The following is a 25,761-nucleotide window of genomic DNA, read 5'->3' as shown; positions in this document are numbered from 1 at the left end:
TGGTTTCGTTTGAGCAGTCTGCCAAAAATGTATGGACTTTCGTAATTTTTGTTCTCGTGGATCAAACTGGGCAAAAAGCCCAGGTATTTAAAAACGTGGGTTTTATAGAAAACCTAGATGTATGGGTATCAAAAGATCGGAAATTGTATGCCCTTTTAAAGATTTGTCTGGTCTCGCCTTCCGTCGGACGGGAAATTGAATGTTGGCCCCCGTCGGACCTACAGGTTAAATCGTATAAGCTCAGTCCAGGTTGTCTCACTGGGTCCTGTCTCGATAAAGTTGCTGGTAGGAAGTTAGACAAAAATGACTTTGTCTACCAAATATTATTCTGCCTTATGATATATTCTGCTTAATGATTTTTTCTGCCATTCGTTTGTCTGCCTTCTGTACTTTTCTGCCATATGAACTTTTCTGCCTTATGTGCTTTTCTGCCAATCGACGTTCCGCCGAATGACCCTGTCTGCCATTTGACCTTTTCTGCCGAACATTTTTCTGCCATTCGTACTTTTCCGCCGAATGTACTTTCTGCCGAATGTTTGTCTGCCGAATGACCTTTTCTGCCTTTTGGTTGTCTGCCGAACGTCATTCCGCCGACCGTCATTCTGCCGAATGGCCCAGTCCCATGATGCAATTGAGTGACGCCGCCGCAGCCTCAGCAGTCGCGTTGTCACGGTGGTGGTGATGGTTGGGGCAGAAGGGGCGAATTAAGTTATTGATTGGGGCACAAATTAGTCTCGAGCGGCAATTAGCTATTCTTCTAAGAACACGGAACGGAACAATTACGCGAGGCGCTGCTGCTGGGCAGTGATTAATATCACCACAACTCGACAGGTTTTGTTGTTGTTGTGTTGTCTGACTGGCAAGTACAACAGTACACTGACTCTAATGTACAAACGGAAGTTTGATAAAAGAGTACGTGGAGGCGATGAACACGTGTATGCGATGACTAACTTTATCGCAATATATGATGAAGACTATTGAAACCTCGGCGAAGTAAAAAGTTCTTCTTTAGGGCTTCGAAATATGATGCTTCCGATAGAATAGTTATGGAGCCATTTTCTTTTTTTAATTGGATTTTCAGTGGTTACTCCTCAAACAAACCTATTGTTTGTAGTTTTTGGAGTGTATGCAAGAGCAACGAACCACCTTAATATTCCATACAAACTTGGACGAAATACCATTCGAAAAAAAATCAAACCATCCACATTAACGACCCCCGGGTCTTTTGTGGTCTCTATTGCAAGTTTCTGCTCGAACCTAGGAGTCCGAAGGCTTGAATGGGGAGAGCACCCAAACCTCTTTCTACTCTAAGGAACCTTCCACCCCAGTGTTTGAACTAACGACCTTTGGATTGCGAGTCCAACCGCCGCCAGCGATTCCACCGGAGTAGGCTTGGTTTGGTGTGTTGTTTGTACTTATGGCATGGAGACGACTCCTACACCCGGAATGACTTAACGGCCTAACAACAACTAAGACCGGGACCGACATTTTACTTCCTCATCCGATGGAAGGTTGGAGCAGATGGGAATCGAACCCAGAATCATCCGCTTACAAAGCGGACAGCGTAACCATTCGGTTCGGTCTAAATACACCAAAATATACTTAAAAATCTAAATTATTCGCTCTACATCATTGCCTTGGCGTTCTCGATTGCGAGATATCTACTCGAAACTTGGTGTCCGAAGCAGAGCTGAAAATGTCAGGGGTCCTGACGCGAAAATTGGCGACGCATACACGATTTTTTCAGATCCATTCACTGAACCGCAAAACCGTGACATAAACAAACCCGACTCAGTCGTGAGTGCCCTAGCTCACTGAGCAGCTGCAATGCGAGGCAGTAGTCGACCAACGCTCATTCGACGTTGCACGCACACACATAAAGAAACAAGTTTTTACACAAAAAGTTGGTATTTATGCGTGGAAATGTAATTTTGAATATAAGTTATGGTTGTTTTAAGTGTTTTGCACAGTCTAGAACCATTCAATTGTTAAAAAATAGTCAAAATAGTGTTTAGAGAGGATTTTACGAGTCAGTCATACGACACGAATTGAGTGAGTGTAGCTCATTTTTTCACGTCTCTCATTCTCCAGCAGCCGACCGGCACGAGTCAGGCGGCAGTGGTTGAACGGACACAGTAGGCTTACAGTCAGATGCTAGCAGTGAACTGACATTTTGGTTTGCTTCATGTGTACGCTGGGTTGGAAACATTTTGCAGGCCTGGTCCGAAGGCTTGATGGTTGAGGCAATTGCAAACCCCTTTTTACACCCCGGGATTCGAACTGACGACCTTTGCATTGTTAGTCCAACTGCCTACAAGTGACTCCACCGAGACAGGACCCAGGGAGACGACTCCTACACCTGGACTGAGCTAACAACCTAACCTCTAGGTTAGACCGGGGCCAACATTTACTTCCCTGTCCGACGGAAGGCGTGATCTCACTTAAATGTATGTAAACGATGTACGGATCAATCATCCGACCCTTCGTTAGTTAGGTAATCAAAGACCAAAACATTGATGATCTGGCAGCCCTGTTTCGAGTTATGACCACTTAGGTGATATTTAAGTACTTTTTTGAAGCCTGATTTCTCTTAAATGTATGTAAACGATGTCCGGATCCATCATCCGACCCATCGTTGGTTAGGTAATCAAAAGACGTTCCCAACGATTTCAAAATATTGAAGATCTGGCAGCCCTGTCTCGTGTTACGACTATTTAAGTGGTATGTGTGAACTTTTTTGGTAAGGATAAAAAAATAGCTGAATTTTTTGTCCAAACGACTCAAATCAACCATTTTTGGTAGAGATTGAGGAAGGCATCAACCTCATAGGTGGGTTATGTTAGTTTTTTTTAAAAGTAAAATCATTTCTTTATCGAACAATTGGTTTACATTTTTACATTTTTCCAGCATGCATTTTTCTATTTCTTCTTTCTCCTACCTTCTATATCTAGCAAATACTCCCCTCCCACTAACATTTACACACAAGATCCTCTGTAATTACTCTTAGCTTTAAGAAAAATGTAATTACAAAAGCCGACTCGGTCCTAACCAGGTCCCAGTACCGAAAAGGACCTAATAAAAAAAAATATGAAAAAAATGTATCTAGCAAATATCAATTATAAACAATTATATCTAGCAAATATTTAAATGCATTCCAAAGTTCTGTTTAACAAGCTCTCTATAGTTCTATCTAAATTCCCGTATGCTTTTCTGGAAAACGAACAAACTAAGGACGGGCAATTTACCCACACAGTAAGCGACATAATGAGCAGATAACCACACCGCTAAGTTCAGTCAAAATCCAATTTAGTCAATTTTGAGTAAATTAGTGCTATTTCGTATTGACAGATTTGCCGCCATCTTGTTCCCTTATCATTTTAAAGTATTTCAGTAGTTATATTTTGGACCCAATAAAAACAACGAACAAATTTAAAAAAGTGTGATTCGATTATCCGAGCGTTTTTTTTTTTCAAGTCAGAATTGTTTTGGTGAATCCGAAAAAACAATCAAAATTTACATATTTAATGTTACATTTCCAACTTTTCATAGGTTAGTTTTGAAATATTTGTAACTGTAGAAAAGGCTTCTGGCTTGTGTTGCAGTATTTATTTCAAATAAAAGTTTCGCATACATAATCAAAACTAGATAAGAAATTATGCTAAAGGAGAGTGAGTTGACGAAATTTTAAGTTTTAAAATTGCTTTTTTATTGTTTGAATTTAATTTATACTCAGAATTGTGTTTAAGCAAAAAAAATAATTTGTACGAGAAAAATATTAGTTTCATCGAACGCCACCCCACTGACGGTAATAGATATAATTTCGTGGAAATCGTTTTCCACTTGAAAAACTACCCACCCCTCATTTGCAACCTCACACCTGCATAGGCGTCACGCGTTTTCTCACGGAAACTGCAGCCAACAAACTGCTCGTTGTTTGTGCGCGATCAGTGTGGGGGATGGTTTGGAAAAAAAAAGTCCGTCGTCTCTTCTCCTCTTACTCACCTCGATCTGCGTTCTGCGCGGGTGCATAATAAAGCCACACAGAAGAAAACGGGTCAAATGGGTTTGCTGCACTGCGTTGATGTAAGTTGTGTGTTAGCAAACGTAGTATAAACCGCTGCACATTCTCTACTAAGCAGCAGAGATAATTCCTCGTGGTGCACTTTGAATAATTTCTATCTGCAATGCGCCGTGAGTCGAAGCTCGTCCAGCGTGTGGTATCCTTGATGTTGTTATCAACCAGAACAGTTTCAACATTCACTTTTTGCTCATTTCACACATAGAAACGTGCGTCTACGTACCACACTGAAAGAATGTTTTTTTTTTAGGTTTTGCAAAAAACGATAACAGCACGTGATGTGTGGTTTCTTCAGATTGATACACTCGAATTAACACATAAATTGCACAAACAGAATTCTCCAACGGGTGAACCGAACTATAAGGGACAGAACACTACAGCTTAGAACCGAACGACGAGACGAGAGTCCGTGTGCCTCCAACCAATTGTAAGTCAGAACTCGGAATGAGTAGCAGGAGCTTGCAGTGAACTTACCAGTGAACGGAGGAGAAGCTTTAGAAAAAATAACTACACACAAAACAATCAACATTCAAGTACTCTCGCACATACTTCACATGTACACACAGCCTCACAGCAAGAGTCGACGCTGCTAGTGTGTGCGTATTTTATTACACACCCGCTCTGTTGCAGATTCATAAGGGAAAGGCATATTAACCATGCTCAATCCACCGTAATTGTAGGAGAAGAGTGAGAACATGTGGCACAGCACCCGACATCAAAACAAACACATACATTCTCTATCGCGAAATGCGCGGCAAGTTGGTTTTTTTTTATCTTTCGTACTAATGTGTTGTTGCCCAGCAGCATTTTTTACTAGGGATCATAGTAGTGGAACTCTTGCTTTTGAGGAAGTGGTAGCTGTACTTGGACGTATGAGTGCTTCTGCAACAATAGTGCCCAGGGTTGTAAGGAGAACAGCAGAATTTTTCAGAGCCATCTTTGGTCACATTTTTGATCATTATCCCCTAATTAATACAAAAAAAAAGTTTTGATTTTTTCCAATGTAATTAATTGCAATTAAATGCTAAAGGTTTTCTTTACAAAGCAAAACATATTGAATAAAACATGCCAAAAATGCTAAAAAGTTTGAAGATTCTAAGGCCATTGCAAATATATTTCAAAGTTTATGTTGTAAATTTATGACATAAACTATAAGTTCAGAACAAAATATTCCCAAGCGGGACAGATTAATAAACGTTTTCACGATGGGACTCATAGTAGAACATTTTTCAAATGAGACAAACAAACTTGTCGTTGAAAATCACTTTTTTGAACAATGTAGATAACATTATTAGTTTAGCTCAAAGAAACATAACAAACAAGGTTGATCCCACATTTAACTCAAAATTGGCAAAAATGAGACATGTTTCACACATGGGAAAAATAACATTTAAAACTATAAAGAAACTTAAAACCTAACGTGATCTTACAAAAAAATCATTTCGTTAGTCAAATCTTCGGATTATTGTTGGTGCCTTCGGAATGCCCAAAAAAGCCATTTTGCATCATTAGTTTGTCCATATAATTTTCCATACAAATTTGGCAGTTGTCCATACAAAAATAATATATGAAGTGTTTTTTTTGCAAATCAAGTTTAAGTGACAAAGAGTGAAATTGAAAATCTCCATTTTTTACAGTCTATCATATTTTTCCAGTGTAGTCCTCATCCATACCTACAACTTTGCCGAAGACACCAAATCGATCAAAAAATTCCTTTCAAAGATACAGATTTTCGAATTCTCATAAATCATTTTTGTATGGACAGCTGCCTTTGTATGGAAAATTACATGGACAAACTAATGATGCAAAATGGCTTCTTTGGGTATACCGAAGGCAGCAAAAAAGTTTCAGACGGATTAAAAAATACAAAAAATCGAATTACTGAAATCTCACAAAATTGCTCTTTCGTAAAAAAAACGACCAACAAACGGACAATTTGACTCATTTGGAGTCGCTGTCGTATTTCCCATTTTTTGCTTATCACGAAAATCATCATTAATCAACGATTGTATCTATAATAGAGTGTAACAAAAATGGCTTTTTGGAGGGCATTCAAGGGTTTGTTCCGGTGGGCATACTAAGCCCAAATCCAAAATATGAGCTTGATTGAACGTAACAGGAGCTGGCGCTCCGCCCTTCAGTTTTTGATGGGATTTAACCCGTGAAAAAGATTTTTTCAAAAATGTCACTTTTTGAGGCATTTTGGCCACTGAAGCGTTTATTTTCAACATCATTGGCCGGGGTCGATTTGTCGAAAAAATGCCAAACTTTGAAGGTCTGTACCGAGCTCCAGGGTGCTCCAAATTTCAATGTTATATATACCAAAAGATACGCAAGGATCTGGCCCACACGCCAATGATGTTGAAAATAAACACTTCATTGGCCAAAATGCCTGAAAAAGTGACATTTTTGAAAAAATATTTGTTAATGGGTTAAATCCCATTTAAAATTGAAAGGCGGAGCGCCAGCTCCTGTTACGTTCAATCAAGCTCATATTTTGAATTTGGGCTAAGTATGCCCACCGGAACAAACCCTTGAATGCCCGCCAAAAAGCCATTTTTGTTACATCCTAATCTATAAAGTATTTAAATTTTAAGGTACATTCGCTTTAGAACAAAAAATCTTTCAGTTCCTTAAAGAAGTGTGAAATCGGTGCATGCTGATTAATTTTTGTGCAAATATTCGTTAAAATTGAATTTCAGAGATTTCAGAGTAGTGATCCATTGTCCTTGAAACTGACGGACGGCTTCACCTTAATCCAAATTCACGGAGGAAAACTTCAACCCTGACCAAAATACGGAAAATGCTCTCATTCCTCACGGCAGTCACGACGGGGCCGATGACGAGTGCCTGGCGCGATGATAAAAACTTGCTTTGTGTGCGAGAGTGCCCGCCAACACACGCGCACCCAGCTGTGATGGCGAGACACAAAAAAACGCGATGACTCGCTCTCGATAGAACGCAAGATACACCCTGATGAGGGAGGTAATATGAATATTATGCGAGTTTTTTTTATTTTAGGAACACAAAAAAATGATTGTGGTTTAATTAAGTATCAAAAAATGTTAAGGCAATATATAAGTGGTAAATACTTTTCAAAATCTGTAAAAAAAATCTTTCATACTATATTTGGGTGTTCGACTACTGCGGCGTACTGGACAAATAGTACTAACACCTTGCAAAGGAATCAAGTATTGTATGTCTTTATACAGCTCAACACACAAAGATGGAAAGCTCCAAGGGAAAAGGGTTCAAAATAACTGCACTCAACCGTCGCGTCGCTTGCAGCAAGTACATGTACGTGCCAACACACAGAACTATTTGAAGGTATTGCATTGCATTATGTCACTTTGATGCAACCGGACTGTTCACTAATTTTCCTGTTTGGGGCCGTAGGTTTAATGAAGTGGAAGGAAATTTCATCGCACTATTTTCATTCACTTTTTCAATATTTGTAGAGCGTTGTTTTATTCTAGATGCTTCCATAATTTTGGAACCCAATAACTCAATATTACATCGATTGATAGGCACTTGTCGACTCGAATTCAGATTTTTGTATATCGCGATATTCCAGTACGGAAGACTGCGGGAAACCCCTCTGGGCGAATTCACTACACCGGACGTAAGCGATGTCCCTGTGCTCGTGCTAGCTACTGAGCGTTTGATTAGTAGCCAACCGTCTCGGTAACATTGCTAGTGTTTGCGTGAATCAAGCAAATATTCTGTATTAGCAGATATTAGACTCAACATATGATATTCCATCTTGTGCGCAAACTCCGTATCCATATTAACTACAGACGCGTGTATGACTGCCACGGTGTTGTTTTTATTCGGATTTTCTTGACTAAAATACACAAGCATACAAAAAATAATAATGTACATAAAGTATTGTTTTAGCAAGTATTTTTGTGCTGAAATAATTGTTACAAATATTGTCAGTAGAATGTATTTTTCTCACTTCCTGAAGGGAACAACACTGTTAAATCCCGATTTCGACTGAAAAAAGAATATATTTAAATCTTTATTTCATTTTATTTTATTTTATTTTTTTTTCTCATAAAGCTCAGTCTGCCCCTGTTCGCATAAATGTCCCATATGCTTTGTTCCACAAAATTGAAAATTTACGGCAAGTTTGTTTGTCCCATCTTAAAAATGTTCAGAAATGGATCCCATCGAGGGAATGTTCACAATTTAATGTTTAGAACTCACCTTTTTGGCCTGTTAATGTCTTGAATTTAGCCATCTCGTTCACAACCAGGCCACCTTACACCGTTTTTAACATAAATAATTGCATACAAATCACATAACTGGAAGATTTCAACACCTTTAAAATGATAATTGTGTTTGACAAAAATCTTTTTTAAGGCAAGCGTGGTTGCCTCTCACCCAGTAGGCCTGGGTTTGATCCCAGACGGTACCGGTGGCATTTTTCGAGACGAGATTTGTCCGATCACGCCTTCCGTCGAACGGGAAGTAAATGTTGGCCCCGGACTAACCTAAAGGTTAGGTCGTTAGCTTAGTCCAGATGTAGGAGTCGTCCCCCTGGGTCCTGTCTCGGTGGAGTCGCTGGTAGGCAGTTGGACTAACAATCCAAAGATCGTCAGTTCGAATCCCGGGGTGGATGGAAGCTAAGGTGCAAAAGGATTTTGCATGAGAATCGCTGTTATTGAACTATGCAGATGTTTTTGAAACATTAGTGAAATGCAAAAATTGAGTTTTCATAATGGTAATTCTCCGCCAACTCACACAGCAGTTGACCCGACCCCTCTTCGATTTGCGCGAAACTTTATCCTAAGGGGTAACTTTTGTCCCTGATCACGAATCCGTTTCTTAATTTCTCGTGACGAAGGGGCGGTACGACCCCCTTCAATTTTGAACATGCGAAAAAAGAGGTGTTTTCCAATAATTTGCAGCCTGAAACGGTGATGAGATAGAAATTTGGTGTCAAAGGCGTACTCAAAATTCCGAAAGGAAAGTATTTTTAATAAAAAAAAACACTTAAAAAGTTTCAAAAACTCTGCCATTTTCCGTACTTGACTGTTAAAAAAATTTGGAGCATGTAATTTTAAGTGAAATCTAATGTAATTTTCGAATCTACATTAACCCAGAAGGGTCATTTTTTTCATTTAAAACACAAATTTTCATTTTAATTCAATTTCGTGTTTTTTCTAACTTTGCAGGGTTATTTTTTAGAGTGTAATAATATTCTACAAAGTTGTAGAGCAGACAATTACAAAAAAAATTAATTGATGTATAAACACAAGGGGTTTGCTTGTAACCATCACGATTTATCGCGATTTTACGAAAGGCCAAATAGGTGAGTTTCCATCTCATCACCGTTTCAGGCTGCAAATTATTGAAAACACCTCTTTTTCGCACCTCGAAGAGAGGTCGGGCAACTTTTTCCAATTTCGTGTGAGTTGGTAGAGAATTACCCATAAGGATTTTTTTTAAATCACCATTTCTATTTTTTGCCTTCCTCACTGAGGTAAGGCTATAATCCTGCTCTAAAATTGAACTTTTTATTAAAAGCTCGAAAACCCACCTTCATGTATACATTTCGACTCAGAATCGAAAACTGAACAAATGTCTGTGTGTATGTGTGTGTGTATGTGTGTGTGTATGTGTGTGTGTATGTGTGTGTGTATGTGTGTGTGTATGTGTGTGTGTATGTGTGTGTGTATGTGACCAATAATGTCACTCAGTTTTCTCAGCACTGGCTGAACCGATTTTGACCAAACCAGTCGCATTCGACTTGGTTTAGGGTCCCATACGGTGCTATTGAATTGTTTGAAGTTTCGATAAGTAGTTCAAAAGTTATGTATAAAAATGTGTTTTCGCATTTTTTTGGATGTTGAATAAATGGCAGTAAACTGAACCAAACATCATCATGTTATACATCGTTAGTTAGGTAATTGAAAGACCTTTCCAACGAGTCCACAACATTGAAGATCTGGCAACCCTGTCTCGAGTTATAACCACTTAAGTGATATTTATGTACTTTATTGTAGCCGGATCTCATTTAAATGTATATAAACAATGTCCGGATCCTTCATCCGACCCATCGTTGGTTAGGTAATCGAAAGACCTTTCCAACGAATCTAAAACATTGAAGATCTGGCAACCCTGTCTCGAGTTTTGACCACTTAAGTGATATTTATGTACTTTTTTTGTAGCCGGATCTCACTCAAATGTATGTAAACAATGTCCGGATCCATCATCCGACCCATCGTTGGTTAGGTAATCAAGAGACCTTTCCAACGAGTCCACAACATTGAAGATCTGGCAACCCTGTCTCGAGTTATAACCACTTAAGTGATATTTATGTACTTTTTTGTAGCCGGATCTCATTTAAATGTATGTAAACAATGTCCGGATCCATCATCCGACCCATCGTTGGTTAGGTAATCGAGAGACCTTTCCAACGAGTCCACAACATTGAAGATCTGGCAACCCTGTCTCGAGTTATAACCACTTAAGTGATATTTATGTACTTTTTTGCCTTCCTCACTGAGGTAAGGCTATAATCCTGCTCTAAAAATGAACTTTTTATTAAAAGCTCAAAGACCCACCTTCATGTGTACATATCGACTCAGAATCGAAAACTGAACAAATGTCTGTGTGTGTGTATGTGTGTATGTATGTGTGTGTGTATGTGTGTGTGTATGTATGTATGTGACCAAAATTCTCACTGAGTTTTCTCAGCACTGGCTGAACCGATTTTGACCAAACCAAATGCATTCGACTTGGTTTAGGGTCCCATACATCGCTATTGAATTGTTTGAAGTTTCGATAACTAGTTCAAAAGTTATGTATAAAAATGTGTTTTCACATATATCCGGATCTCATTTTTTTGCATGTAAACGATGTCCGGATCCATCAACCGACCCATCGTTGTTTAGGTAATCGAGAGACCTTTCCAAAGAGCCCTCAACATTGAAGATCTGGCAACCCTGTCTCGAGTTAAGACCACTTAAGTGATATTTATGTACTTTTTTGAAGCCGGATCTCACTTATATCCATGTAAACGATATCCGGATCCATCCTCCGACCCATCGTTGGTTAGGTAATCGAGAGACCTTTCCAAAGAGTCCACAACATTGAAGATCTGGCAACCCTGTCTCGAGTTATGACCACTTAAGTGATATTTATGTACTTTTTTGAAGCCGGATCTCTCTTATATTCATGTAAACGATGTCCGGATCCATCATCCGACCCATCGTTGGTTAGGTAATCGAGAGACCTTTCCAAAGAGTCCACAACATTGAAGATCTGGCAACCCTGTCTCGAGTTATGACCACTTAAGTGATATTTATGTACTTTTTGAAGCCGGATCTCTCTTATATTCATGTAAACGATGTCCGGATCCATCATCGGACCCATCGTTGGTTAGGTAATCGAGAGACCTTTCCAAAGAGTCCACAACATTGAAGATCTGGCAACCCTGGCTCAAGCTATGACCACTTAAGTGATATTTATGTACTTTTTTGAAGCCGGATCTCACTTATATTCATGTAAACGATGTCCGGATCCATCATCCGACCCATCGTTGGTTAGGTAATCGAGAGACCTTTCCAAAGAGTCCACAACATTGAAGATCTGGCAACCCTGTCTCGAGTTATGACCACTTAAGTGATATTTATGTACTTTTTTGAAGCCGGATCTCACTTATATGCATGTAAACGATGTCCGGATCCATCATCCGACCCATCGTTGGTTAGGTAATCGAGAGACCTTTCCAAAGAGTCCACAACATTGAAGATCTGGCAACCCTGGCTCAAGCTATGACCACTTAAGTGATATTTATGTACTTTTTTGAAGCCGGATCTCACTTATATCCATGTTAACGATGTCCGGATCCAGCATCCGACCCATCGTTGGTTAGGTAATCGAGAGATCTTTCCAAAGAGTCCACAACATTGAAGATCTGGCAACCCTGGTTCAAGCTATGACCACTTAAGTGATATTTATGTACTTTTTTGAAGCCGGATCTCACTTATATGCATGTAAACGATGTCCGGATCCATCATCCGACCCATCGTTGGTTAGGTTATCGAGAGACCTTTCCAAAGAGTCCACAACATTGAAGATCTGGCAACCCTGGCTCAAGCTATGACCACTTAAGTGATATTTATGTACTTTTTTGAAGCCGGATCTCACTTATATCCATGTAAACGATGTCCGGATCCAGCATCCGACCCATCGTTGGTTAGGTAATCGAGAGACCTTTCCAAAGAGTCCACAACATTGAAGATCTGGCAACCCTGGCTCAAGCTATGACCACTTAAGTGATATTTATGTACTTTTTTGAAGCCGGATCTCACTTATATGCATGTAAACGATGTCCGGATCCATCATCCGACCCATTGTTGGTTAGGTAATCGAGAGACCTTTCCAAAGAGTCCACAACATTGAAGATCTGGCAACCCTGGCTCAAGCTATGACCACTTAAGTGATATTTATGTACTTTTTTGAAGCCGGATCTCACTTATATCCATGTAAACGATGTCCGGATCCAGCATCCGACCCATCGTTGGTTAGGTAATCGAGAGACCTTTCCAAAGAGTCCACAACATTGAAGATCTGGCAACCCTGGCTCAAGCTATGACCACTTAAGTGATATTTATGTACTTTTTTGAAGCCGGATCTCACTTATATGCATGTAAACGATGTCCGCATCCATCATCCGACCCATTGTTGGTTAGGTAATCGAGAGACCTTTCCAAAGAGTCCACAACATTGAAGATCTGGCAACCCTGGCTCAAGCTATGACCACTTAAGTGATATTTATGTACTTTTTTGAAGCCGGATCTCACTTATATCCATGTAAACGATGTCCGGATCCAGCATCCGACCCATCGTTGGTTAGGTAATCGAGAGACCTTTCCAAAGAGTCCACAACATTGAAGATCTGGCAACCCTGGCTCAAGCTATGACCACTTAAGTGATATTTATGTACTTTTTTGAAGCCGGATCTCACTTATATCCATGTAAACGATGTCCGGATCCAGCATCCGACCCATCGTTGGTTAGGTAATCGAGAGACCTTTCCAAAGAGTCCACAACATTGAAGATCTGGCAACCCTGGCTCAAGTTATGACCACTTAAGTGATATTTATGTACTTTTTTGAAGCCGGAACTCTCTTATATTCATGTAAACGATGTCCGGATCCATCATCCGACCCATTGTTGGTTAGGTTATCGAGAGACCTTTCCAAAGAGTCCACAACATTGAAGATCTGGCAACCCTGGCTCAAGCTATGACCACTTAAGTGATATTTATGTACTTTTTTGAAGCCGGATCTCACTTATATCCATGTAAACGATGTCCGGATCCAGCATCCGACCCATCGTTGGTTAGGTAATCGAGAGACCTTTCCAAAGAGTCCACAACATTGAAGATCTGGCAACCCTGGCTCAAGCTATGACCACTTAAGTGATATTTATGTACTTTTTTGAAGCCGGATCTCACTTATATGCATGTAAACGATGTCCGGATCCATCATCCGACCCATTGTTGGTTAGGTAATCGAGAGACCTTTCCAAAGAGTCCACAACATTGAAGATCTGGCAACCCTGGCTCAAGCTATGACCACTTAAGTGATATTTATGTACTTTTTTGAAGCCGGATCTCACTTATATCCATGTAAACGATGTCCGGATCCAGCATCCGACCCATCGTTGGTTAGGTAATCGAGAGACCTTTCCAAAGAGTTCACAACATTGAAGATCTGGCAACCCTGTCTCGAGTTATGACCACTTAAGTTATATCTGTGTACTTATTTTTCTGGATCTTATAAAATAGCTGAAATATGTGTCCAAACCACTCATATTACCCATTGTTGGTAACAAGTGAGGAAGGCATGAACCACATTGGTGGATTAAGTTAGTTTTTTATCTTGGCACTGAAGAGACAAAACCTACGATTCAAAAAACAAAATTTATCCAGAAAGAAGTTGCCTGCTGATGATGGTATCATTCTTTTAGATTTTTTTTTTTTGTATGTTGGATTTTAGAAAATTTCAGGTACAAAATGATTTTTTTTAACATTAACATGTTACCAATAAAAAATGACGACATTCTGGTTTAATTTAATTACAGAACATTATTAGTGGGACTCTTAGCTACGATTTAACGTGAAATGTGGTGCAATTTGAACGTTTTTTTGAATGTTTTAAAATCAAAATATGTTTTTTTTTTTTAATGAAAACAGACCATTTTTGGTGATTTTTCGTTGTTGAAAGCCCGATGGTTTACGCAACATCGTCTTTTTTTTGGGACACACTAATAATGAACGATCATCACCTGGATATTCTTAAAAAGTACTCAATCAGAAAAACCCTAGTGATGAACAATTTTTACTATTTTTTTAAAACAGATAAGTAAAAAGTATTTTTTTCCTATGACCCATGAAAAGTATCGGAGCCGAATTTTACAAAGCGGATTCATCAGTCTGCGATCAGCAGAGAAGCGAGTCAGACGTGCGTCCCTCACACACAAAAAAGTGCTTAAAAAGTGCAAAAATGCCTCACGGCAAGAAAAAGAGGCGGTCCTCACAAGCAGGATCGGCAGATTTGAAGAAGCTAAAGAATGCCGAAGCGCTACCTGCAAAGCCAGGCAGTTTGAGCAAGGACGGTCAAAAATTGTCTGGAAACCAGTTCGCTACCCTCCCCGTGGATGTGAGCGAGAAGGAAGAATTTGAACGACGGGAAAAGTTGCCACCCATTTTTGTGAAAACATCGTCATCGGATTCGGTGCGAAAGTGGCTGACCGGGTTTATCAAATCTGGTGCTTTACGAGCTTCCATTCGCTTGTGTGCTGATGGACTAAAAATTCTGCTACCTACCAGAAAGGATTACAACTACGTTCGGGATTTCCTGAACAACACAAAGATTGAATACTACAGCCATGACGATCCAGGTAAACGCCCCATGAAACAGGTCCTCCGTGGCCTGTACGACATGGATGTGAGTGTGCTGAAAGAAGAGCTCAAAACTCTTAAGTTGAACGTGATTGAAGTCTTCAAGATGACGAGACACAACAAGGACATCAAGTATCGTGATCAACTGTACCTGGTTCATTTCGAGAAAGGATCAACAACGCCGTCTGAGCTGAAAGCAGTTCGGGCAATTTTCAACATCATCGTGACTTGGGAACGTTATCGTCCAGTGCACCGTGACGTGACACAGTGTTCGAACTGTTTGCAGTTTGGACATGGTGGAAGGAACTGTTTCATCAAGAGTCGTTGTGCAACCTGTGGAGGTGAGCACAAAACTCAAGCTTGCGAAACAATCAACGAGAACATCGAAGCGAAATGCTTCAATTGCGGCGGCGACCATTCTACCAAGAATCGGAGCTGCCCAAAACGTGCTGAGTTTGTAAAAATTCGGCAGCAAGCGACGACGAGGCACCAACCAAATCGTCGCAAAACACCACCAACTTTCACGGACGTGGATTTTCCTGCTTTGGCGTCACCTGGAGCGGGATCTGTTCGAGTGGTTCCAAATCTGCAGCCATTGCCGTTGAATCAGCGGCAAAAAGTTGCAGAGAATACAACACCTCCTGGCTTCAGTCAGCAACCGAGGGAAAACCAACCAGCATCAACGGATGAAGGCAGTAGTGACCTGTTTTCACCACAAGAACTTCTGAACATTTTCATCGAGATGACAACAACACTGCGTGGTTGCAAAACTCGTGCGGAACAAGTAAGAACGCTTGGAGGATTTATCTTAAAATACAGTTCGTAGTTTACTCGCTCTAATGATTTTGAATATTTCAATGAATTTACATTTTTTAGTTTTAAGTTAGGATTAGTTTTTAAAGTGATTTTTCTTTTTTACCCAAATGTATTCGATTCAATGCAAAAATGTAAAACAATTTGAAGTAAATAAACGAATGTGAACAGTTAATAATAAAACGAAAAATAAAACAAAGATGAAGAGCATTAGCCATACCACTTAGAATGTAAATGAAATGTAATTATTATAAGAAAGTTCAATAAAGACATATTTAATTTAAAAAAAAAAATTTCAAAAAAGCGGATTCAGTGGCTATGCACATCACTTTCATCAAAATAAACACTTAATATTACACACTGCATGTACAATTTTTGCAAACACAAAAAAAAAGTTGCAATCGACGGGGTTCAAACCCAGCACCAACAGTAAGGACTGGCGCCTTAGCCCACTTGGCCATCAGACCGATGAAAAATAGAAAGGATAAACGCATATATGAGCATGACATTTCGGTGAAGTAGGTTTCCCATACTGATGGGCTACATATTTCAGGGTGTAAAATTACATAAAATTTGCATTAAACAATGCAATATTCATTTTACACCCAGGCCTTTTACACGCAGCTGGATTACTACTTTTTTAGCTGTGTTTTTTCGGTGGGCCTCCTGAGCCCAAATCCCAAATATGAGATTGATTGGACGTAACAGGAGCTGGCGCTTTGCATTTGAATTTTTAATGTGTGTTGCGACGAGAAGCGCCGATTCCACTTTGCGAAGATGCGCGAGAACACCCCTCGTATGGGTGCGTTTACTGTCCGTGATTTACACAATAAGTGTTGTTTTTCTGTGTGACAGATTGAATTAAAGGGGAACTAGAAGCTACTTTAATTTGTCCATTTTGCTTACTATTTTCGCGCGTACCGTTGATTATAATACAATCTGGCAATTCGACGATTTTGGTGGGATATTGTTGAACCAGGACAACCGATTGTAAGATAAGTCATTTACACTTAAAATACGTGCTAATAAATGTTTTAGCTTTTAGCTGATAACCACAAAACTGCGGTGTTTCTGCTTAATTGGCGGCAACAAATCCTTCTCAACATTCTAAAAGAATCGTCCGTGATGCCGTTCACACGCAGTGGACAAAGTTGCCAGATTTGTGATGCATTCAGCTGTAGTCGATGCTGGCCGGAGAGGCACGGCGAATGCCCACGGACCCACGGCAGAATGACACTTCACAAGTCATATGCTGATACTCGACAGTGCCCAGAGAAGTTTGGAACCAGCAAGCAGCGAGGGAAGCCCTCACCGACCGACGCTACATCCAGGGATAGTGGCCGCGGACGGGTTGTTTGGCAGCTGGGGAAACCTGGTGTACAAGAGCAGCAGGAAGTGTGCTACCGGCATGCGAAAGTCGAATGCGGAATCATCAGCGCTCGCGGAAAGTCACTCGGGATTCGGGCATAGAGGTTTCTAAGTGCGAATGTATTGCGTGTACGTACACGAACAAGATTGAGGTTAAATTTTGTCCGGCCAGCAAAATCAAATGATGCGCTAGTGTGCGTACGCGAAACGTCATAAAGCTCTATGGAACGAAATCTTCTACTCACACAGCTTTGTTTGTATTCATCCGAAGTGTGAAGACCTGTGGCGAAAGAACGTTAGGTCAGAAGGTTCGTTTCCAATGCCGTTGAATACGAGGACGATCGAGCAAAATGTGAATGAACCGACGAAGGGAAAAATGCAGTCGTGCAATGGACAAAACAGCGCGCGAAATGTTCATCAACACGGTTCGAGAATTTTGAGGAACATCGAAGGGATCTATTCGAAGTTGGTGCAGTTCGGTTACGTGACATCCGACCATACGCGCCACGCGGTGAGGCAGGTGCGATCAGCGAAGCAAGCGGCAGACGTAACGGATGATGCGGATTTTATCAGGGTGCACTCTACGGAGAAGGCGCTGAAGGCGAATGAGGAGGAGGCTGATCGAGCGCAAACGTGCTCACCTTTTCCAGCGTACTTCACCTGTGAAAATCTGACATCCTGCGTCACAGGCTGTTCTGCTCGGGTTCGCCAAAGGCCTGCTCAGTGGCGGAGATCGGAAACTGGGCAACGCAGGAACCCCTTCGTGCAGCACTCTGCGCGTATGAAGGAAAAGTTCAAACAAGACGACAATGCGGAAAACCAATCGTCCGGATTAGCAGCCACCAACCACCAGTGTGTTAGAAGGATACTCGTCGGAGGTACGGCGGAGTGTTACCAGCACTGGAGGACGAGGAAGCTGTTAAGAAGCCGGAGGGTTGGCAGGTTTCTGTGCTTTGTCTTCAATGGACTGTTTCCTGAAAGTGAAGGTGGCACAAAACATCAGCGCACGACGATCGTCTACTTCCGGGATGTGAGAACGTCAACCAAGACAACCTGGCGTAGCCGAGGCTCAACCCGGGACGAGAGGCGTGGTATGCAGTGCAACGATGTGCCAGAGCTTCCTGCGCAGAAGCAGCATGCAAGGATTCAAGCATGTTCCAGGACCAAGTTGATGAACGTTTGGATCGCATAGGAATCGAGGAAGACATCGGCAGCTTTCTCTCACAGGACGAGTTAGGGTAAAACTGGACCGGACTCGCCTAACCTGTTGTACGGAAGGGGGAATGTTGCGACGAGAAGCGCCGATTCCACTTTGCGAAGATGCGCGAGAACACCCCTCGTATGGGTGCGTTTACTGTCCGTGATTGACACAATAAGTGTTGTTTTTCTGTGTGACAGATTGAATTAAAGGGGAACTAGCAGCTACTTTAATTTGTCCATTTTGCTTACTATTTCCGCGCGTACCGTTGATTATAATACAATCTGGCAATTTGACGATTTTGGTGGGATATTGTTGAACCAGGACAACCGATTGTAAGATAAGTCATTTACACTTAAAATACGTGCTAATAAATGTTTTAGCTTTTAGCTGATAACCACAAAACTGCGGTGTTTCTGCTTAATTGGCGGCAACAAATCCTTCTCAACTCCTTAAACCCGTAAAAAGACATTTTTCAAAAATGTAAATTTTTAAAGCACTTTGCCACATAACATTTTTTAGAACGTGTAGGCTTGTGGGCCAGATCCTTGCGCAAGTTTCGGTATATATGACATTGAAGTTTAGAGCATTCTGGACCTTGGTACAGGCCTTCAAAGTTCGGCATTTTTTTAGGTCGCCCCCAGCTAAAAAGTTATGCGTCGCGACGTCACGACACCTGAGACGCCATTTGATCGAAAAGGAAAAGCAGGAGTGATTGATTGCAAGAAAAAACAATTTGTTCCTATTCACCCCACAAAGACATAATCTTCGCACTCTAGTGCCGTTATTATCACAATTCATTTGCAATGGGTATTTCTCAATTTTTAACAAAAACATTTTTAAGTCCAAGACTTCTTTTTTTATTTTCTACACGTAATCAGTACAATTCGTTATCTCCTAAACATTATAATACTACCACTTTTTGTTTCGTCATTTGTTATCGGAGTTAAGATTTTAGAATGGATTCAAATACACAATGTTTCGAAAGACTACGACTATGTTTACACGTAGGACAACCACAAAATTTTTGAACTATTCCGAAACATTACATTACGTTGTAACTGTGAAAGGCTAACTATAACTCTATAAACAATTCATAATGTTTTGTCTGACGCTGTACGAAACTCAACCGCTAATACTTTGTAATGCCTATCGAATATTGTTTTGAATAAATACTCGAATGATTAATTTGTAACTTTAAGCATGACTTACATAGCTAGTACTATAAATTGAGCTCGATTTATAATAAGTATTGTGTATTGCTGTTTAAAAAAAAAAGCATAAACCTACAGTAAAGAACATCGTTATGTAGATTTCATGTGCACTAGTTATTTAGATTGAATCAATTTCATTCATAAATTAAATCTACCGAGAGCCACAAGTCAAAGAAACGTTTCTCTGCGACCAAGCTTGAGTGTGTTGCGCAACGATTCAAGTGAGCGAGAAACATTCCTTCAAGTTGCAGGCATGAAATGTATCTTAACATCAAGGTTTAAATTGCATACAAGTTTGTTTCGAGCAGTCGACCGACTCTCAAAATACACTCATTTTGAACACAAGTGTGTTTTGGACGAATAGCAACTGAAATAATACGATTGCAATTTTTTTGAACAAAAATAATAGTTACGAAGAGCAAAAGCATAAGAAAAATATTTATATAATAGATTTACAATTAATATGAGGCACTTTGAAACAGGGCACTGTTATGAATAGTTTCATGCATAGCTGGTATTTCATTCATTCCATTCAGGTGGCTATTGAGGCAATGATGAATCAAAACTTCCATGAAAGTTGGAATAGCATACTTTTAGGTGACACGGATGGAAGCTCATTTATTCGAGCAGATTTTAAATTCGACTGAGCACGGGTTAGGTTTATCAATCATACCAGCGTAGATGGTTACATTCGAGATTTTGTTCGCATTTTTTTTTAATATTTACAATACGATGAAGGATGAAAATCATGTCTATAGTGCTTGTTTGAGTGCTACAAAAATAATATTGAACGATATTTGTCTGAAAATGATCACCATTTGAATAGTGAGTGCATGCATGATAAAGAATCATAAGGCCCTGCTTTTGTAAATAAAATATTGTTATGTTTTCTTCATATCACAATCTATCATTAAGGATGATTGTTTAGTAATAACCACCAATAGGACTTATGGGGTTGATTGGTGCCTGGAAGAATGGATTGATCGAGTTCTGCAATAAGAAAATCTCTTCTGGTCTGCCGTTGAAGATGAATGGACCTTTAAGATGAGTGATTTTGGAGTCCTGCACGAACGGGTTGGGCCGGAAGATGGGGCGTTGTGGTGGTGGTCTTGCCGCAGGGTATGGCAAGGCGTACGTAGGCTGCGGAATTGGAGCAGGTGTTGGGGCACCACTCCATTGGTAAATGCCGGATGGTTTGCCATTGGAAATGAAGTTGATGGGCAGGTTGTAGAACGGACTCATGGTAACTGGTGGGGCCAGTTGTGGATACTGTGGAACGGCTGGACTCATTGGCTGAATGGTTGGTGGCTGGGAAATGTATCCGATTCCAGGGACGAACATGTATGGAGTAGGTGGCAAACGGATGTAATAGATAGGAGAATTCTTATGGTTTGGTCGGCGACGTGATCCTTGATTGGTACGGGAAAGGATTTCTTCGTCATCCATGTTTTGACCGTTGTCGTTCATCGAAAATCCAGCCAAATTCTGGTAGTCCTGTGAAGCCTGGTTATTGTCAAAGTTGTTCAAATTCGGAATACCAGCAACCGGACCGTTTGGAATGTTGTTAAAATTCTGGTATGCCGCCATATTTTGGAAAGCAGCCATATTTTGCAAGTTCATCAGTGGGTTTACGTTCGGATAACTTTCCAGTGGAACGTAGTCGTCGTAATATTCCAACGGATAGTAGGACGGGTAAGCCATCGGTTGGGGATAGGTTGGCTGCGGGTAGTATCCGTAAAATCCAAACATCTTGTTTTTACGCTTTGCGCCTTGGGCGCTGACGTCCTCTGAAGATTTCGACTGTAACACCTTTGCCTGACGAACGGATTCTTGCACTGGTTTATTTTCCGTCCCCTCTGCCATCGGTTCCGCATTTTCGACGTTATCCACATCAACTTCCGGCTTACTATCGTTCATCGCTTCCATCTCGGTATCACTCCTCTCGTTGGATGGCATGAATTCGTTTTCTAGCGAGGCATATTTTCGTTGAATGTCCTGGATCGATGACAACAGGTGCGAGCGCTCCAACGGTGCAGCAAACGAATGTTGCAGCAGGTGGGCCAGGAGGCAAACGATGACAATTCGGCTCATCATGTTGATTTGCTGAAAGTATAGAAACATGCGTTAGCAAGTTATAGTTTTACTTGATTTTTTATAAATATTTAATAAAACAGATGTTTTGGTCCACCAGGTTACCTTGAAACGGTTCCAAAGTGGCCAGATCAGTCCATGAAGTGTCCCACATGCATTTTCATCACTTTTAAGTTAATGATGCAAATTACTTCAAAACTACCTATGCGCTCTTTCAGAAATGCCGAAAATATCCATTACGTTGTTCTACAAAACCGGAGGAAATCAAGTTTTTCCGCAAAAACTTAAAACGTAGCCTTAAGTATGGGACAAACTTCTTTCGTGTGTTTTCTTAGCTTGCTGTTTTTGTATATCGAATATGTATGCAAACAGAGACACTTTTCTTGATCAATGTGTTGATTGTTAATATTCCGGGTTCCACCGGGGTACCTGGAACCTGTTCGAAAATAGCCAGATCGATCCAAGTTTTTTTTTCTAAAAATCGTCTATATTACTTCATTACTTTCATCAAACTTTCCCAAACATGTATGCAAATGCTTAAATCTGTTGATAATGACACGTTTTTAAAAACCAACAATTTTAAAATATAGGGGGTTTAAAGTGAAGCAACTTCGATGTTGTAGCACTGCAGGAGATGTGCTGGAAGGGAGCGAAGATGTGGGAGGATGATGCTTTGGAGCTCACCATGTACCAGAGCGGCGGAGCCGAAAACAAGCTGGGAACCGGCTTCATAGTGTTGGGCAAGATGCGGAGTCGTGTGATAGATTGGGAGCCGATCGACGACCGGATGTGTAGGTTGAGGATTAAAGGCCGTTTCTTCAACTATCACATCTTCAACGTACATTGCCCACACGAGGAATCATCCGATGCCGAGAAGGAAGCGTTCTACGCGAAGCTGGAGCAGAAGTTCGACAGCTGCCCGCAGAGGGACGTCAAGATAGTCATCGGAGATATGAACGCCCGCATAGGAAGGGAGGAGATGTACAAGCCGGTGATCGGGCCGAACAGCCTGCACACCGTCACCAACGACAACGGCCAGCGGTGCATCAACTTCGCAGCCTCCCGCGGTATGGTGGTACGGAGCACATTCTTCCCCCGGAAAGACATCCACAAAGTCACCTGGACATCGCCTAACCATCGAACAAAAACACAAATCGACCACGTCCTCATCGACGGCCGATTCTTCTCGGACATACGGAACATCCGCACGTACCGCGGTGCGGACATCCACTCGGACCACTACCTGGTGGGTGCAAGCATGCACTCAAAACTGTCGACGACGTATCACCGACGACGGAGCCGGCTCCCACCGCCGTTCAACACTGAGCGGCTGCAGGACACGGCTGCGGCTCAGCACTACGTGCAGCAGCTGGAAGCGAGCCTGCCAACGGAGGAGGAACTCGGCGCTGCCTCGCTCAACGATGGATGGAGCAGAATTTGCTCGGCCATCGGCAGTGCCGCTGAAGCCACGCTAGGTAGTACGGTCCGAGTTGGAAAGCAGCGCTGGTTCGACGAGGAGTGCCAGCGGCTACTTGACGAGAAGAAAGCAGCTTATGCGGTGAAGCTGAGAGCCGCAACTGATGAGAACGTGGCCAGATACAAACAAGCGCTGAAACAGCAGAGAACGGTCTTCAAGCTCAAGAAGCGCCAGCTGGAAGATCGCGATCGCGCCGAAATGGAGCAGCTGTTCCGGCAGAACGAGACGCGAAAGTTCTACGAGAAGGTTAACCGGTCCCGCAAAGGCTATGCGCCGCAAGCCAACACTTGTCGGGACGCCGAGGGAAACCTTCTTATGGACAAAGGCGAGGTGTTGAACAGGTGGCAGCAGTTCTTCAACGAGCACCTCAACGGCGATGTAGCGCATGGAGACGGCTTTGAAGCCCAACTTGGACCGCCCACTGCTGACCAACAGTTCCTGGCACCTGATCTGGAGACGGTGAAGAAGGAGATCAGGCAGCTGAAGAACAACAGGGCCGCCGGTAAAGATCGGTTACCCGGTGAGCTCTTCAAATATGGAGGAGAGCAGTTGGCGAGGGCGATCCACTTGGTGATTTCTAAGATCTGGAGGGAGGAGAAACTACCAGAAGAATGGATGGATGGTGTCGTGTGTCCCATCTACAAAAAGGGCGATAAGCTGGACTGCGGCAACTACCGCGGCATCACGCTTATCAACGCGGCCTATAAAATTCTCTCCCAGATCCTCTGCCGTCTGCTGACACCGTACGCACGGAGGTTCGTGGGCCCCTATCAAGCGGGGTTTACTGGCGCTCGGGCCACCACGGACCAAATTTTCTCGCTCCGGCAGATCCTCGAGAAATGTCGTGAGTACAACGTGCCCACACATCACATCTTCATCGATTTCAAGGCAGCCTACGATACAGTCGACCGCGAACAGCTATGGCAGATCATGCACGAGAACGGATTTCCGGACAAACTGATTCGGCTGATCAAGGCTACCTTGGATCGTGTGATGTGTCACGTGCGAGTGGCAGGGGAGCTAGCGGACCCCTTTCAATCGCACCAAGGGTTACGACAAGGTGACGGCTTATCCAATGCGCTGTTTAACATCGGACTTGAGGGAGTTGTGCGAAGAGCGGGCATAGACACGAGGGGCACGATTTGCAACAGGACAGTCCAACTTCTTGCTTATACGACATTGACATTATAGCGAGAGACCTAGAGACGGTGAAAAGGGTTTACACCGCCTTAAAGACGCAAGCAAGACGAATTGGATTGGCCATGAATACGACGAAAACAAAGTACATGAAAGGGAGGGGCTCAAAGGACGTTGACCCCCCAAGACTCACCCCTTTAGCTGTGGATGGCGATGTGCTGGAGGAGGTGAGCGAATTCGTGTACTTGCACAGAAAAAAATTGTGTAAATTTGGAAGGTGTAATTTTGGAAGGTTAAATATTACCTCTTTTATGATGGAATTTTACCTCAATTTAGACTGAAAAAGTGACATTACAACAGAATAGTGGTAAAATTACACATTTTTAGAGGTAAAATTACACATTTTTTCTGACATAAAAGATGTACCCCTTCCCAGATGTAATTTTACCATGATTTTTTTTTCTGTGTGGGATCGCTGGTAACGGCCGACAACGACACCAGCTTAGAGATCCGGACTCGTATCCACTCCGCGAATCGCGCCTACTTTGGATTACGGAAAACCTTGACATCTGATCGAGTGCAACGCGCCACGAAGCTGACCCTGTACAAGACACTGATTAGACCGGTTGCCCTCTATGGCCATGAGACCTGGACGCTGCGGCAAGAGGACGAACGAGCCCTTGGAGTTTTCGAACGGAAGGTGCTGCGAACGATCTACGGTGGAGTACGTACAGCTCAGAACGAGTGGCGAAGGCGCATGAACCACGAACTGCACGCGCTGCTGGGAGAACCGACCATCGTCACCCTGGCGAGAATCGGGAGGCTCAGGTGGGCCGGCCATGTCGCGAGGATGGACGAAGACCATCCTGTCAGGATGCTCTTTGACCGCGCGCGACCGGATGGCGGCACAGGCCGAAGAGCAGGAGCACAGCGTGCACGATGGGGAAATCATATCGAGGTGGACCTAAGAAAAATCTGCAACCTAGGAGACTGGCGAGCTGCAGCCCAGAACCGAGAAACATGGAACAACCTTCTTGATACAGCACGGGCACCGCGTATGGTGTTCTAAGCTGATTGGTATGGTATGGTATGTATATATAATAAAAATGGTTTTACTTCTTTTTCCGATCTGCGGTCCATTTTTTTGTGAACGTCAAAGTGTGCCATTTGATTAAAAATTGCAAAATAATTGCAATAGATATTTTCCATAAAGTTCAAATAAATTGCATACATTTTTCAATGATTGAATTTAAGATTTTCAACCTTGAAAAAACTTTACTATAGGCCTTATTGAATTTCCATTCAATTTAGACGAAATCAGTAGTTTTCAGTTAACCAATTAAAAACGTTATGCAATCGTTTTTTTTTTTGGAAATCGAGAATTTGTGGTGAATGGATACAGCTGTTTTTGCCTTGTTACTGCATAATATTTGGATATAAATAATGTTTAAACAAATTGTGTTT

At 41.9% G+C, this 25,761-nt stretch overlaps 2 protein-coding genes across 3 annotated transcripts in view; both read right to left on the bottom strand.

The window, feature by feature from the left end:
• Positions 1-7,716, bottom strand: part of LOC120425471 (ATP-binding cassette sub-family D member) — a 28,683-nt gene extending 20,967 nt beyond the window's left edge. Inside the window, exons 1-2 of the mRNA XM_039590007.2 lie at positions 7,594-7,716; positions 4,003-4,305 (exon numbers count right to left, since the gene is read on the bottom strand). The gene's annotated coding sequence lies outside the window, so the exon portion shown is untranslated. The remainder of the gene's footprint in view (positions 1-4,002; positions 4,306-7,593) is intronic.
• A 12,420-nt stretch (positions 7,717-20,136) lies between these two features.
• Positions 20,137-25,761, bottom strand: part of LOC120425491 (uncharacterized) — an 83,929-nt gene continuing 78,304 nt past the window's right edge. For both annotated transcript variants that reach the window (XM_039590040.2, XM_039590039.2), the window contains exon 3: positions 20,137-21,695. In XM_039590040.2, coding sequence (XP_039445974.1) covers positions 20,517-21,686 — 1,170 coding nt within the window. In that variant the 5' untranslated portion in view covers positions 21,687-21,695 and the 3' untranslated portion in view covers positions 20,137-20,516. The remainder of the gene's footprint in view (positions 21,696-25,761) is intronic.

This window comes from Culex pipiens, chromosome 1 (genome assembly GCF_016801865.2).
Source record: "Culex pipiens pallens isolate TS chromosome 1, TS_CPP_V2, whole genome shotgun sequence".
Classification (NCBI taxonomy): domain Eukaryota; kingdom Metazoa; phylum Arthropoda; class Insecta; order Diptera; family Culicidae; genus Culex; species Culex pipiens.
The sequence above is the reverse complement of the archived record's forward strand: the minus strand, read 5'-3'. Positions and strand labels throughout refer to the sequence as shown.